This window comes from Nomascus leucogenys, chromosome 4, assembly GCF_006542625.1.
Source record: "Nomascus leucogenys isolate Asia chromosome 4, Asia_NLE_v1, whole genome shotgun sequence".
Classification (NCBI taxonomy): domain Eukaryota; kingdom Metazoa; phylum Chordata; class Mammalia; order Primates; family Hylobatidae; genus Nomascus; species Nomascus leucogenys.
In genome coordinates this window covers 85,552,201-85,568,525 of record NC_044384.1, presented here as the reverse complement: position 1 = coordinate 85,568,525, position 16,325 = coordinate 85,552,201, and the positions used below count along the sequence as shown (strand labels likewise).

Sequence of the window (16,325 nt, the reverse complement as noted above, 5' to 3'; positions counted from 1 at the left end):
GTCTTTAAAAAAAAAAAGCCCAGTGCACACAATCCCAATCTCTCCTGAAACCGCCCCCCCCCCCCCACACCCAATGGTTGCTGAGTCTGTGGCTCCCTGTGTGGCGCAACTCAGCATGTGTTAGGATATGTTGCATGCACCCATTTAAGGATCCACCCCCTCTCCCGTTCACTGGGCGTCCTCAGAGGCAGGAGTCATTCCATCTTATTCATGCTTGAATGTATAGGACCCAACATATACATTGGAGATGGGGTGGAGAAGTCACAGCTCTTGCTCTTCGAGATGTCCCCACTCCTCTGGAGCAGAGAAGGGGCTGTGTGTGCTGAGTGGGGGGAACCAAAAGAGCCAAAGCTCCTGGTGGGGAGGGGGTGCAGGGACAGAGCTAAGCCTGCTGCCCACCCACCTGCCACCTCCAACTTCCAACCCGTAGCTTCCACCACCCCCACCACCAGAAATCCCACACTGTGTTTGCCATAAAGCCTTTAATTTTATCTCAGGGACTGCACTCCGGGTCCAGGCTGGGGTTGTAGTGCCTGTCAGGCTGACTGCTGGTGGGTTCTGTCCTTGGGGGCCTCTGAGGAGAGTGCTCCATTCTCACCCCCATTGACCTGTGGCTCCTTCAAGACACAGATAGAGGCCCCTGACTCTGCAGCTCCCACTCCCATGCCCAAGGAAACAACTGACAATGTGGCTTTAAACCCTGCTTCTGTGCTGGCTTGCTGTGTGATCCTAGGCAAAGTGACTCTCTCTTCTCGAGTCTCACTTTCCTTATTGTCAAGTGGGCTTCATAATCCCTGCTCTGTATCAGGTTATTCTAAGGCATGGGGTGACCAGCGTGGTGGTGCCAGCCCCTAATGAGGGGCTTGGTGTGTGGCTGCTCAGATGGTTGCAGAGTCCCAGACTGGCTCTGCTGCTTGTTTGCTTCTGTGTCCTTAAAAAAGGCCCTGCCCCTCAGGTCCTTAGTTTCCTCATTGAGAAGTAGGAATGACAACCCTGGCCTTGCCTTCCTCTGGGCTCTTTGCCTGTCCTGGGGGAGGCTCTCCAGAGCCCAGAGTGCTGGTGTGGGCGCCCCTTCCTGCAGCAGCATGGCAGAGCCAGTTCTTGACCTGACAGGGAGACTCACCTGGGTTTCCTGGGGGCGCCCTCTCTGTCCACCTTTCCTGCCTCAGATAGCAGCTGCTCCTCATCCAGCCCCAGTGCTGACAGCACCTGGGAGAAGCGCCGAGTGACGGTGAGCCGGGCATTGGCCTGAGGAGAGAGAAGAGGGCTTCCTGCTCTGCACCAGGGCTGCCGAGGGCAAGGTGGGGCTCGGGTTACTGAGGGGGTCCCAGGGATTCCAGAGGGCAGCAGCCCTGGGACCCTATCTGCAGGGACCTACTCGCATCCTGCTTCCCTACCCACTCAGCCAGCTCTTCACAGGGGGCAGCTATGTGCTTGCCCAGGTGCCAGCCTCACCTGCATGGCCTGCTGGAACAGGAAGGGCCGGGCCTGCACCCTGTGCTGGATGCCTTGCAGCTCCGCCTGGTACTCAGCAAAGCGCTGTCGCTCCTGGCGCCTGCAGGGGAGACAGGCCTTTGTGCAGCTAACCATGGACACAACTGTTGATCTCCACTCCTGAGCCCGCTCATCTTCACTAAGGACTTGATATTCGTGTCCTCACCCTCACCTTAACAAAGCTATTTCATTCCCATTCTTGCCTGGATTCCTTGTGAAGTCAGCCAAGGTGGAAATTATTCACCCAATTTACTGATGGATTGGGAGGGTTGAGGGACTTGTTCAAAGTTGTGCAGCTGGGAAGTGAGGGGCCGAGCCCTGTGCAGCCGGGGCTTGCCCGTCCTCCTGTGCCACCCCCATGGGAAAGGGGCCAGTGCTGGCTTTTCAGCTTCCAGACACCTGCTTACATAGCTTCCCCTCCCCATCCTCTTCCCCTTGAGGGGGAGCTGTGGTTGTTGGTTGTGTGACTTTGGGCGAGGCCTCTCTCTGGGCTCTTGGCTCTGGGCTCAGTTTATTTCACTGTGCTATAGTAGGGATCAGACAAGCTTGCCAGCATTCTCTGTGGTTCTTGTAAGCAGACAGCTTGGAAAATGGGACAGAGAAACTAAAAAAAAATATGTTTCCAATTTAAAAAACACACCCCTGAGAGATCAGGGTTCCATTGGGGAAGCACAATTTTCATTTATAAAAACCCAGTTTGGCCGGGCGTGCTGGCTCGCACCTGTAATCCCAGCAGTTTGGAAGGCCAAGGAGGGTGGATCACTTGAGCCCAAGAGTTTGAGACCAGCCTTGGCAACATGGTGAAATCCTGTCTCTACAAAAATTAGCCAGGCATGGTGGTGTGCACCTGTAGTCCTGGGTAGTTGGGAGGCCAAGCTGGGAGGATCGCTTGAGCCTGGGAGGTCTAGGCTACAGTGAGCTGAGATTGTGCTGCTGCACTCCAGCCTGGGCAACAGAGCGAGCCCCTGTCTCAAAAAACCCAAAACCCAGTTTGTGCACTTGTCAGAAATGTGTCTGTCTGACAAACTTGAGTGTCACTGCCACTCATGAAGAGAGCACTCTAGCAGCAAAAGGGGCCTTCAGGCCACACCCACATGGGACCAGGCATCCATCTGTGAAGCATATAAGAGAGGCCTTGAAGTGTGGAGGCAGCACCCGTGGACAGGAGGGGAGGGAAGATGCAGACAAGAGGACAGGAGGGGAGGGGAGACACAGACAAGACCCCAAGACCTGTACTGGGACCTTAGCAATTGTGTTGGGCCCGGTGGAAAAATGCAGCCTTGCTGGGCCATGCCTCTTGGCCCTGTGCCAGGGAAGGAACTGTCCTTCATTGAGAAAAAGACATGGACTTAAAAACCTATGGCCAGGAACACAAGTTACTGCAAAAAGGGCTTTCGCCATTTAGGAAGGAATTTATGGCAGTTACAAGGGGAGGAGGGAAATGAGCTTGGCAGTCCCTATCTTTTCTGTGATATTGTGTGCACTTTTCCTGCTGGATACTTTATGCTATTTCTGTTAGAAGTGACAGGAGCCGGCCAAGGTGGGCAGATCTCGAGGTCAGGAGATCGAGACCATCCTGGCCAACATGGTGAAACCCTGTCTCTACTAAAAATACAAAAGTTAGCTGGGCGTGGTGGCGGGCACCTGTAATCCCAGCTACCCGGGAGGCCAAGGCAGGAGAATCGTTTGAACCAGGGAGTTGGAGGTTATGGTGAGGCGAGATTGCACCGCTGTACTCCAGCCTGGCAACAGAGCGAGACTTTGTCTCAAGAAAACAATAACAGGAGCCCTGAGCAGAAAGGGAAGTGGTGCCTGTGGGTGTCAGCCCCGTGCATCATCTCAGAATGGAAGGAGACACATCCCTCCCTCCCACAGGACAACCTCTTTTGTGCCTGCCCTTCCTAGGCAGGACAGAGTCTCCTGTTCCGCTCAGACAGCAAAGTTAATAGGCTGTAATGGCTGAGAGACTGCATGGGAGATACCTATTTATGCCTTAGCCCTCTCAAATAGAAAGTAAAAGGAGTGAGGTTGAATCACTCTTTTTGCTGCACCTGCCACTTGGAGTTCTGAACTTTACACTTCCTGCCTTACTATGAAAACAAAACACTTGGCTGGGTGTGGTGGCTCACGCCTGTAATCCCCAAACTTTGGGAGGCCAAGGCAGCCAGATCACTTGAGGTCAGGCGCCTGAGACAGCTGGGGCAATATGGTGAAACCCTGTCTCTACCAAAAATACAAAAAAATTAACCAGGTGTGGTGGCGCGCACCTGTGGTCCCAGCTACTCAGGACGCTGAGGCAGGAGAATCGCTTGAGCCCGAGAGATGGAGGTTTCAGTGAACTGAGATCACACCACTGCACTCCAGCCTGGGCAACAGAGCAAGATTGGGAAGGAGAAAGGATCCCCCTAAACATTGGCCCAAGCAGTCCCCCAAAACACAGTTGACCTCTCAGAGCCTCTGTTTCCAAATCTGTAAAATTGGGGTGATTAAGACTGAGCCTCAGCCGGGCGCGGTGGCTCACACCTATAATCCTAGAACTTTGGGAGGCTGAGGTGGGCGGACCAGCTGAGGTTGGGAGTTCGAGACCAGCCCGACCAACATGGAGAAATCCTGTCTCTACTAAAAATACAAAATTAGCTGGGCGTGGAGGTGCATGCCTGTAATCCCAGCTACTCGGGAGGCTGAGGCAGGAGAATCGCTTGAACCTGGGAGGCAGAGGTTGCGGTGAGCCGAGATCACGCTGTTGCACTCCAGCTTGGGCAACAAGAGTGAAACTCCGTCTCAAAAAAAAAAAAAAAAAAAAAAAAAGACTAAGCCTCAAAGAGTAGATGATAAGAACCCCACTGAGCCGTCAGTGGCCCTATGGCAGGGCAGGACCCTCACCCCACTTGCCATGGACCAAAGGAGACAGGGTGCAGAAAAAGATGCCCTGCGTCTGCTGTACCCAGGAGGTGCTCAAATCAATGGCAGTCGTTTTGGTCACATTTATTTGATTTGTTTGTGTTGTGTGTGTCACTGGTTTGGGCTCTTGGGGGAAGGTCCTGGTGCCTTTCGTCTAAAGGCAGAGGATATGAGCACTCAGGCAGGGCGGCATCATGGCTGGAACCTAATTCTGCTGCCCACGCATGACCTTTGGCAAATTATTTAAGATCGCTGAGCCTCAGGTTCCTCACCGGTGGGGTTATGCAGGTGGAGATACTGAGGTAGGATGGTAAGGTGAGCGGGCCATACTGACTTTTCCCCTTGTGTGAAGCCCCCGGGGCTCCTTTCGCAGGAGCTCTGCATCCCTTGTGCCCTCGTGCATCAGCACCTTTTTTTTTTTTTTTTTTTTTTTTTTTTGAGATGGAGTCTTTCTCTGTCACCTAGGCTGGAGTGCAATGGTGCAATCTTGGCTCAGTGCAACCTCCACCTCCCGGGTTCAAGTGATTCTCCCGCCTCAGCCTCCCAAGTAGCTGGGACTACAGTCGCGCGCCACTACGCCCGGCTAATTTTTGTATTTTTTTTTTTTTTTAGTAGAGACGGGGTTTCACCATGTTGGCCAGGCTGGTCTCGAAATCCTGACCTCAGGTGATCCACTTGCCTCAGCTTCCCAAAGTGTTGGGATTACAGGCGTGAGCCACGGCGCACAGCTGAGTACCTAACTCTTTTGCAAGATAAGCAGTCCTAGGGGATACCAGATGGCTACAAGTTCCCTGATACCTAGTACAGCCCAGGAAAGAAAACAAAAGCCCCTTATTCATAATGGGGGCTAATCAGCACCAAAAGCCCGAGAATCTATTAGCTACAAATTCCTGCCTTGGAGGGAGCTAAGGACTTCTCGAGGTTCCGCATACACAGCTAGGCTCAAGGTTTAGCTTATACCAACATTTTCCTCATTTTAATGGTAAAAGCACACCCCTAGGTGGAGATTTTATATGCTAACGTTACATGTGATGCGCGTTAGAGCAGGCAGATGCTGAGCGCGTGCGCCAACCACAGGTCCGCCTTTGCATACCTGACCTCTCCAGTATTTTGTGACTAGGTATAAACAACTTCCATAAAAGGAATTCCTCTAAAGGCACAAGCTGCCGTCTCTCCCTCTGAGCAGTCCTCAGGGTGGGCTTTTTTTTTTTTTTTTTTTGAGACGGAGTTTTTGCTCTGTCACCCAGGCTGCAGTGTAGTGGCTCAATTTCGGCTCACTGCAACCTCCACCTCCCGGGTTCAAGCAATTCTCCTGCCTCAGCCTCCCGAATAGCTAGGATTACAGGTATGCGCCACCGCACCCAGCTAATTTTTGTATTTTTAGTAGAGATGAGGTTTCACCATGTTGGTCAGGGTGGCCTTTGCTTTGCAATAAACTTCTTTGCCTGCTCTTCTTTTGGACTTGCTCTCAAATTCTTTTGTGCAGCCAAGGGAAGAACCTGACCTGGCCCACCGTCAGCAATACTGCCTGCTTCACGGACCTGTTAGGAGTCCAAAAAGGTTTGCCCACAAATTTGCTTTGCTTATTAGGAAAATGGTCACGGCCGGGCGCAGTGTCTCATGCCTGTAATCCCAGCACTTTGGGAGGCTAAGGCGGGTGGATCACGAGGTCAGGAGATTGAGACCATCCTGGCTAACACAGTGAAACCCCGTGTCTACTAAAAAAAAAAAAAAAAAAAAAAAAAAAAAAAAGGAAAATGATCACAATATAGGAAGAGAACAAAACGCGACTCTTCAGCCAACTGTGAACAATGGTTGTCTCCCAGAGGGGGGGTCACAGGGCTGTTCACCTTCTCCAGGCATTATTTCTGTAATCTTTGAAATTTTATAACAAGCATGTCTGGCATTGGAAATCAGGAAATGAAGATTTGAAAGTGTGATCATACATGTAGAATATTTTAACCTTGACCATTCAGCAGCTGCAGAGATTGTCATTATCAACTGCGTGGCCTTCGACAGACCCCTTCTCCCCATGCCTCAGCGTCCTCATCTGGAAACACGGTGAAGTGGCCTGGCCAGCCCCAGGGAAGGCGAGGGCTGGTGCTCCTTGGTCCTGTAGACTGAGACCTGGCACGGCCTCCCTGCCCTCTCCCAACCAGGCCTCCCTAAGCCCAGGCTCCCTACCTCAGCTCCTCCAGCTTGTGCTGGGCCACCCCAGGGCCCCGGCTCCCTCTGGGCGCATAGGCTGCCAGGCAGCGGGCCACCTGCCGCTGTACATGCTGCGTCCGGGCCCGCCGCAGCTCGGCCTGCTGCCGCTCCTCCTGCCGCTGCCGCTCCCAGGCCTGCAGCAGGCTCCTTGGGTGAGAAACGGAAGGGAAATGAGAGGTTTACGGGCAGCAGGAGCCTCACGGAGGGCCAGGGGCTGATAAGGGAATATGGAAGCCAGGGGGGAGGGGCTGCAGGGTCCAGAGCCAGTGTCCTGGGAGTAGGGTTTGTCATGGAAGTCCATGACAGAGACTGCCCTGGAGGCTCAGCCCTCTGGCCCAGCTCAAGGCCTTTCCCTACTCTTTCTAGAAGTCTCCTGCTTCCAGGCCAGGCACGGTGGTTCATGCTTGTAATCCCAGCACTTTGGGAGGTGGAGGCAAGCGGATCACCTGAGGTCAGGAGTTTGAGACCAGCTTGGTCATCATGGTGAAACCCTGTTTCTACTAAAAATGCAAAAATTAGCCAGGCATGGTGGCACATGCCTGTAATCCCAGCTACTCAGGAGGCTGAGGAGGGAGAATTGTTTGAACCAGGGAAGCAGAGGTGACCACGCCATTGTACTCCAGCCTGGGCAACAAGAGCAAAACTCCATCTCAAAAAAAAAAAAAGAAAGAAAGAAAAAAGAAATGAAGGGTGCTTTGGAAGAATTAATATTGTTAAAATGTCCATATTATCCAAAGCAATTTACAGATTCAATGCAAGCCTATCAAAATTCCAATGACATTTTTCACAGAAATAGAAAAAACAATTTTAAATTAATATAGAACCACAAAATACTCCAAGCAGCCAAAGCAATCTTGAGCCAAAAAAAAAAAGGCGGGGCATGGTGGCTTACACCTGTAACCCCAGCACTTTGGGGCTGATACAGGTGGATTGCTTGACCCCAGGAGTTTGAGACCAGTTTGAGCAACATGGTATATATACACAATGGTATATATTGTGTATAAAAGGTGGTATATATACACAATGGCATTCTTCAGCCTTAAACCCTATCTGTACTAAACATACAAAAAATTAGCCAGGCATGGTGGCCCAGACCTGTAGTCCTATCTACTCAGGAGGTTAAGGTGGGAGAATCACCTGAGCCTAGGAAGTCAAGACTGCAGTGAGCCGTGATTGAGCCACTGCACTCCAGCCTGGGCGACAGATTGAGACTCTGCCACACACACGCAGACACACACACACACACACACACACACACACACACACACACACACACGAAAGCTTAATGATACTTGTCTGGGCAATGGTTTTTTGGCTATGACCCAGAAAGCACAGGCAACAAAAGCAAAAATAGACAAATGAAGTTGCATCAAACCGAAAAGCTTCTGTACAGCAATGGCAACGATCAACAGAGATGACATACAGAATGGGAGAAAATATTTGCAAACCATACATCTGAAAAGGGGTTAATATCCAAAATATGTGAACTCAAATAACTCAGTAACAAGAAAGCAAATAACTCAATTAAAAAATGGGCAAAGGCCAGGCGCGATGGCTCATGCCTGAAATTCCAGCACTTTGGGAGGCCAAGGCGGGCAGATCATTTGAGGTCTGGAGTTCGAGACTAGTCTGGCCAACATGGTGAAACCCTGTCTCTACTAAAAAATACAAAAAAATTAGGCAGACCTGGTAGTGTACGTCTGTAATCCCAGCTACTCAGGAGGCTGAGGTAAGAGAATCACTTGAACCTGGGAGGGGGAGGTTGCAGTGAGCCAAGATTATGCCACTGCACTCCATCCCGGGTGACGAAGTGAGGCTCCATCTCAAAAAAAAAAAAAAAAGGGCAAAGAGGCAGGGCATGGTGACTCACATCTGTAATCTCAACACTTTGGGAGGTGGAGGTAGCAAGATCACCTGAAGCCAGGGGTTGGAGACCAGCCTGGGCAACATAGCAAGATGCCTATCTCTACAAATAAAAAGTTAAAAAATAAATCAGCTAGATGTGGTGGCATGCAGCTGTAATCCCAGCTACTCAGGAGGCTGAGGTGAGAGGGTCGCTTGTGCCCAGGAATTCAAAGCTACAGTGAGCTATGATCGTGGCATTGCACTCTAGCCTGGGCGACAGAGCGAGACTCCATCTCAAAATAATAATAATAATAATAATAATAATAATAAGCAAATAACCCAAACAGATATTTCTCAAAAAAAGACATACAAATGTCTTTTTCATCACTAATCACTAATCATCTGGGAAATGCAAAATAAAATGATAATAAGATATCACCTCACACCTGTTAGAATGACTATTATCAAAATGATGAAAGATAAGGGTTAGTGATGATGTGGAGAAAAGGGAACCTCTGTTTACTGTTGGTGGGATTATAAATTAGTACAGTCATTATAGAAAACAATATCAAGGTTCCCCAAACAATTACAAGTGGAACTACTATGTGATCCAGCAACCCACTTCTGGGTACATATTCAAAGGAAATGAAATTAGTATGTTGAAGAGGTAGCTGCACTCCTATATTCATTGCAGGAATATTCACAGTAGCAAAGATATGAAATCAACCTAAGATTCCATCAACAGAAGAATGGATAAAGAAAAGGTGGTATATATACACAATGGCATTCTTCAGCCTTAAAGAGAAGAAAATCCCGTCATTTGCAACAATATGAGTAAACCTGGAGGACGCCATGTTAAGTGAAATAAGCCAGGCACAGGAAGACAAATACCATATAATCTCCCTTATGTGCCAAATCTTAAAAAAGTCAAACTCAGCATAACGGGACCCCATCTCTACCAAAATTTCAAAAATTAGCCAGCAGCCGGGTGCGGTGGCTCACGCCTGTAATCCCAGCACCTTGGGAGGCTGAGGCAGTGGATCACAAGGTCAGGATAGCAAGACCATCCTGGCTAACACAGTGAAACCCCGTCTCTACTAAAAATACAAAAACTTAGCCGGGCGTGGTGGCGGGCGCCTGTAGTCCCAGCTACTTGGGAGGCTGAGGCAGGAGAATGGCGTGAACCCGGGAGGCGGAGCTTGCAGTGAGCCGAGATCGCGCCACTGCACTCCAGCCTGGGTGACAGTGAGACGAGACTCCATCTCAGAAAAAAAAAAAAAAAAAAATTAGCCAGGCATGGTGGCTCATGACTGTAGTCCTAGAGCTCAGGAGGCTGAAGTGGGAGGATCACTTGAGCCCTGGAAATCAAGGATGCAGTGAGCCATGATTGTGCCACTGCACTGCAGCCTGGGCAACACAGCAAGACCCTGTCTCTAAATAAATAAATAAATAAATAAATAAAGTCAAACTCATAGAAGCAGAGAGTAGAATGATGGCTACCAAGGTCTCACTGGGTTTGTGGGGAGAAGGAGGGAGATGTTGGTCAAAGGATAAGAAATTTCATTTAGAGAGGAGAAATAAGTTCAAGAGATCTATTGTACGATCTGGTGTCTGTAGTTAAAAGCAATGTATTGTATACTTAAAAATCAATAAAAGAGTAGATTTTAAGTGTTCTCACTACAAAAAAAAATCAAGTAAGACTGGGAGTGGTGGCTCACGCCTGTAATCCCAGCACTTTGGGAGGCTGAGGCAGGCGGATCATGAGGTCTGGAGTTCAAAACCAGCCTGGCCAATATGGTGAAACCCCATCTCTATTAAAAATACAAAAATTAGCCAGGTGTGGTGGCAGGCGCCTGTAATCCCAGCCATTTGGGATGCTGAGGCATGAGAATTGCTTGAACCCCGGAGACGGAGGTTGCAGTGAGCTGAGATCACACCACAGCACTCCAGCCTGGGGACAGAGCAAGACTGTCTCAAAAAAAAAAAAAAAAAAAAAAAAGTGAGGTAATGCATATGTTAATTAGTTTGATTTAGACCTTCAACAATATACACATATTTCAAAACCTCATGTTGTACACCATAAATACAATTTTTATTTATCAATTACATAAAATAAATTAAAAAAAAGAATTGTGGCTGGGCACAGTGGCTCATGTCTATAATCCCAGCACTTTGGGAGGCCAAGGCGGGCAGATCACGAGGTCAGGAGTTCAAGACCAGCCTGGCCAACATAGTAAAACCTGGTCTCTACTAAAAATACAAAAATTAGCTGGGTGTGGTGGTGGGCTCCTGTAGTCCCAGCTACTTGGGAGGCTGAGGCAGGAGAATCACTTGAACCTGGGAGTCGGAGGTTGCAGTGAGCCAAGACCGTGCCACTGCACTCCAGCCTGGGCAACACAGTGAGACTCTGCCTCAAAAAAAGGCCGGGCACGGTGGCTCACGCCTGTAATCCCAGCACTTTGAGAGGCCGAGGCGGGTGGATCACGAGGTCAGGAGATCGAGACCATCGTGGCTAACACGGTGAAACCCCGTCTCTACTAAAAATACAAAAAATTAGCCTGGCGTGATGGCGGGCGCCTGTAGTCCCAGCTACTCGGGAGGCTGAGGCAGGAGAATAGCGTGAACCTGAGAGGCGGAGCTTGCAGTGAGCCAAGATTGCGCCACTGCACTCCAGCCTGGGCGACAGAGTGAGACTCCATCTCAAAAAAAAAAGAATTGTGGGGTGCTATAAGAATGCTGAATGAACTCTTCCCTGCCCTCACATGCCTCCTGTCACCAGTCACCAAGGCCTATTGAACTAGCCTCTAAGTGTCTCTTAGAGGCCCTCCATCCACAGGGCCTCCTGGTTCCTCACCTCAGTGTTGCCAACAGTCTCCTCACAGCCTCCAGTCTCCCCTTCAGCTCCCACTGTCTCCTTTGCTTTAGAAACAGAGGCTCGCTCTGTTGTCCAGACTAGAATGCAGTGATGTGATCATGGCTCACTGCAGCCTCAATCTCCTGGGCTCAAGAGATCCTCCTGACTCAGCCTCTAGAGTAGCTGGGGCTACAGGCACTTTCCACCAAGCCAGGCTAATCTTTTTTTTTTCCTTTGTAGAGACAGGGGTCTCACTATGTTGACCAGGCTGGTTTTTTTGTTGTTTGTTTGTTTGTTCGTTTGAGACAGAGTCTCACTCTGTCACCCAGGCTGGAGTGCAGTAGTGCAATCTCAGCTCACTGCAACCTCCGCCTCCCAGGTTCAAGTGATTCTCATGTCTCAGCCTCCTGAATAGCTGGGACTCCAGGCACACACCACCATACTTGGGTAATTTTTTATATTTTCAGTAGAGACAGGGTTTTGCCATGTTGCCCAGGCTGGTCTCGAACTCTTGAGCTCAGACAATCCACACGCCTTGGCCTCCCAAAGTGCTAGGATTATAGGCATGAGCCACCAAGCCCGGCCCCTTAACTTCTTTTTTAGAGACAGTGTCTCACCCTGTTGCCCATGCTGAGTGCAGTAGCGGGATCATAGCTCACTGCAGTCTTGATCTCCTGAGCTCAAGAGATCCTCTTACCTCAGCCTCCTGAGTAGCTGGGACTACAAGCACGTGTCACCACGCCCAGCTAATTCCAAGTCTTTTAATAGTTATATCCTAAGGGCCCATGAGTAGATAATAAATGTTGCATTAATCACTTAGTTAATAGTTTAATGGATGGATAAAAGAAAAGATGGGAAATAAAAGTGGTTATATCAATAGATAATTGGCCAGGTATTCAGAGAGATGGATGAATGGTTGAGTGGATGTTATCAGTAGTTGGATAGATGGATGGATGGATGGATGGATGGATGGATGGATGGATGACCCAAAAGTTTGGTGAATGGATAAATAAAGAAATGAATGAGACTTCAAATGCCTAAGCAACTCTTGGAGAACTGGCACCATCTCCACTTCTCACCCTGGGCTCCCGCTCCCTTCTCTTCCCTCTTACCTGGTGGCTTCCTGTCTTTTGTGGAAAGTGCGATTAGGGAGGTTGGCAGACACGAATGTTTCATCATATCCCGAGGCAGAGGCCTTTCCATTCTGCTTGGAGGCCTGGAAGGCAGCCCTCAAAGCCTTCCAGGGCAGCTTTTGGGGGCCTGCCCACAGTAGGACCAAGTCAGGGACTGCCCTCTCTCTCTCAGCCCGCCGGGCAATCCCCCCAGCACCCAGAGCACAGCCCAGCCTGCCTGAGCCCCTGCCTCCCTGACTGCTCCGTTCCCCGCGGTGTAGCTTCGGGGGAACCCGGGCTCTGAGCCGCACGCTCACCACAGTCCAGGTCTCTCTGTAGCTGTCTGTGCAGCTTCTCCAGGTCCCATGGCCCCTGTAGCTCCTTGGCCCTTGTCTTCCTCCATTGTGGCCTTCGGAGGTTGTTGAAGCTGGGGCTGCTCCCCTGGCTCTGGGCCCGCACTTCCCCCTCATCCGAGGCCTCCTCTCCAGAAATCTGCCCCTTTTTCTGACAACCAGCCCTCCTTCTGCAGGGAGTCCTGTGCTCTCCCTCCTCAGCCTCCTCTGTGGCCTCTGAGAATTGCTCCTCCTCTGAGATCGACCCCCTCCTGGGGCGCTGGGGCAGCACCCCAGAACTCAGACCCCTCTCGGCCTCCTCAGCACCCGGGCCTTGCAGCTGGACCTGCTTGTCGGACGCCGATCCTGATCCTGGCCTCCTCCCAGGCAGCTGGAGACCACTGGGGGGCTCTGGTCCTAGCTCCCCTTTGCCAGTAGGGATGGAGACACCGCCCCAGGCTCCCAGCTGCTGTCTCGCCTTCAGGTTTTGTGCCTCTGTCTTCCAGCAGCAGCCATGGGCCTCTGGGAGGTTGGCCGTGGACTTGCGCCTGGACTGGCGCTGGGAGAACGAGGAGGGCATGGGCAGGGCTTGGTGGCCAGGGGTTGGGGAGCTTGGCTGAAGCACAGCCCGGACATCTGTGGCAATGCTCTCCCAGGCCCACTGGAAGGGGAAGGAGGGCTTCTGAGGAGGAAGCAGGAAGAGACTGAAGAAGGAGAGGGTGGGGGTCAGGGTCGGCACCAGCCCCCAGAGGGCCCTGACCCCCAACAGCCTCCTGACCCATCCCACTGCTCCTTACTCTTCAGCCTCTTCAGAGCCCTGTCCTTTCTTGCTCTGACCCCTGGGCTTGCGGTCCTTCTTTGCTGTCTGCCTTGAGCTCTGAGACCTCCGCTGCAGGTCTTGATTTGGCACACCATCACCACTCCCCAGGTGGCCCTGGGCAGAGACAGTAGGGGAGGAGCAGCCAGCTGGAGCAGCCTCCTGGACTGTGTTGCTCCTCACCCGGGTGCTCCTTTCTGTGCACCTGGCTGGGCCTGGCTGGGCCTCTCTGGGCCCTCGTTACCATAAAACCCAACCAAACAGGGCTGGGTGTGGTGCTCACGCCTATAATCCCAGCACTTTGGGAGGCCAAGCAGGGTGGATCACCTGAGGCCAGGAGTTCGAGAGCAGCCTGGCCAACATGGCGAAACCCCATCTCTACTAAAAATACAAAAAAAAATTAGCCGGGTGTGGTGGCCTGCGCCTGTAATCCCAGCTGCTTGGGAGGCTGAGGCAGGAGAATTGCTTGAACCTAGGAGGTGGAGGCTGCAGTGAGCCGAGATTGTGTCGTTGCACTCCAGCCTGGGCAACAAGAGTGAAACTCCGTCTCAAAAAAACAAACAAAAAAAAACCTGACCGAACACCACCTCCATTCTGCATATTAAAATAGCAACAGCTGCCACCTGCTGAGCACCTATTGCGTACTCAGGACTTTCATGAATAAACACACATAACCTTCCGAAGGACCCTAGAAGGCCGGTACTCACTATCACCCCCATCATGTGGAGGAGAAAGCTGAGGCTCAGAGAGGCTGAGTAACTGAGGTCACAAGGCTGGGAAGTGGTGGAGCCCAGATTTGTCACCATTGCACTAGACCACCTCTGGGCCCTGGACTGCACTCCCAAATGTCCCATTGGGCCCTGGACCTGCTACAGCCAAGGCAGAAACCAAGGTGGTCTTCATCAAGGTGGTCTTCATCTTTCCTGAAACGCTGCTCCTCCCGCAGTATTCCCTGAATGGCCCCATTATCCCCGGGAGTCACTCCCGGGTGTCATCCCTCGGCTTCTCCCAAGGCCTTTAGGCCTCCCTGTGTTCCCTGTCCCGCTCCTGCCTCCCTGAATTTCACCTGGACCTCAGCTCAGGTCTCGTGGCTTCTCAATGGCCTCCCCAGCCCAGGCCTCCCTGACCCACCCGGCTCTAGGCAGCTGGAAGTGTCCTCACTGGGCCTCCCTCACCTGCTTGTCCTGAGAGATGGTCGACAGCAGTTTGAGCAGCCCCATGCTGGTTCCCGGAGCCTGAAGCCGCATGTCCTGCCCTGATCGCGCCGACGGGGTCCTAACCAACTGTTGGTAGGTATTTAGCATATCGGTGTCCTGCCCCACCCTGCCCCATCCCCCATACCCACTGTGGAACTGCCTAACAGGCCATCTCTATGGCAACCAGTCCTCAGCCAGTCTCAACGGGTCAGGCAAAAAGCGTACTAGGAAGGGGTCAGTGGGGTATGTGAGGCCAATCTCCTTCTGGGAGAGAGTTCAGCAGGGTGCCCAGGAGTCGTTTAGTCCTGCCTCTGCTCCTGCCTCATCCACAGGCTCCCCGTGTGACCTGGTATAAGTCCCCTGTCCCCACTCCACCTGTGTTTCCCCATCCATCTGTACAGGGGAGTCAGCCTGTCTCCTGTGCTGTCCCCCAGGCCTGGCCGAGTCTCCGAAGGAGCCAAATTGAACTTTCACAAGATTTTATTTAAATCCTTGCACTCCCAGGCTGGGAGCGGCGGTTCACACCTGTAATCCCAGCACTTTGCGGGGCTGAGGCAGGTGGATCACTCGAGGCCAGGAGTTCCAGACCAGCCTGGCCAACATGGCGAAACCCCTTCTCTACCAAAAATGCAAAAAAGATTAGCCAGGCATGGTGGCACATGCCTGTAATCCCAGCTACTCAGGGGGCTGAGGCACGAGAATTGCTTGAACCCGGGAGGCAGAGGCTGCATCAAGCCCAGATTGCACCACTGCACTCCAGCCAGGGCGACAGAGTGAGACTGTGTCTCAATAAAAAATAAACAAATAAACAAATTTTTGCACTCCTAGCCCCAGCCAGGAAGTTGAATGCTGTGTCCAGGGGAGAGGCAGCAGGCCATTCAGAGCCTGGGCCCAGGCCCACCTGGCCATCTTCATAGGCCATAAGGTTCTGGAGGGAGTTACAACATTGAAAGCTTACCCCAGGCTGGGCAGTGGCTGTAATCCCAGCATTTTGGGAGGCCAAGGTGGGCGGATTGCCTGAGGTCAGGAGTTCGAGACCAGCCTGGCCAACATGGTGAAACTCCGTCTCCCACCTGGATTGAAACTCCATCTCTACTAAAAATACAAAAATTAGCCGGGCGTGGTGGTGGGCACCTGTAATCCCAGCTACTCGGGAGGCTGAGGCACGAGAATCTCTTGAACCCAGGAGGTGGATGTTGCAGTGAGCTAAGGCCGCGCCGTTGTACTCCAGCCTGGGCGAAAGAGTGAGACTCCATCTCAAAAAAAATATATTTTTTAATATAAAAAAAAAAAGATCTTACCCCAAACTTCTAAGCAGTGCTCAAAAGCCTTGGAATCTTAAGTCCCCATGGGACACCTGGTGCTGACCACTAAGGCCTGCAGTACAGGGATGTGGTGCTGAGCTGAGGCCCTGGAGACGGACCAGCCTGGCTGGAGGCCTGGTGTGGCCTCTCACTAGCTCTGTGACCAACTCCCCACTCTGCAAAACTGGAATCACAGGCCCAGCTTATAGGTTTGATGCAAGGACTACATGAAACCCCAAACAATGAAATTGGTAAATATTAT

The 16,325-nt window shown here is 51.5% G+C and overlaps 1 protein-coding gene across 1 annotated transcript; it reads right to left on the bottom strand.

The window, feature by feature from the left end:
- Nucleotides 1–467: 467 nt before the first annotated feature.
- Nucleotides 468–14,911, bottom strand: TSGA10IP (testis specific 10 interacting protein). The gene is made up of 8 exons (XM_030810146.1): nucleotides 14,739–14,911; nucleotides 13,544–13,680; nucleotides 12,732–13,450; nucleotides 12,415–12,562; nucleotides 6,580–6,750; nucleotides 1,456–1,555; nucleotides 1,124–1,248; nucleotides 468–617 (listed from the first exon to the last, which is right to left on the bottom strand). The coding sequence occupies exons 1-8, from the start codon at nucleotides 14,865–14,867 to the stop codon at nucleotides 494–496; spliced, it is 1,653 nt and encodes a 550-aa protein (XP_030666006.1). The 5' UTR covers nucleotides 14,868–14,911; the 3' UTR covers nucleotides 468–493.
- Between the last annotated feature and the right edge of the window lie 1,414 nt (nucleotides 14,912–16,325).

What these genes read in the sequence shown, in the direction of transcription:
- TSGA10IP (XM_030810146.1), bottom strand. Translation starts at nt 14,867, where the DNA reads ATGCTAAATACCTACCAACAGTTGGTTAGGACCCCGTCGGCGCGATCA. An exon ending in GGCTCTGAAGAGGCTGAAGA is followed by an intron (nt 13,451 to 13,543) that starts GTAAGGAGCAGT and finishes CTCCTTCTTCAG; the next exon opens with TCTCTTCCTGCTTCCTCCTC. An exon ending in AAAAGACAGGAAGCCACCAG is followed by an intron (nt 6,751 to 12,414) that starts GTAAGAGGGAAG and finishes TTCTCACCCAAG; the next exon opens with GAGCCTGCTGCAGGCCTGGG.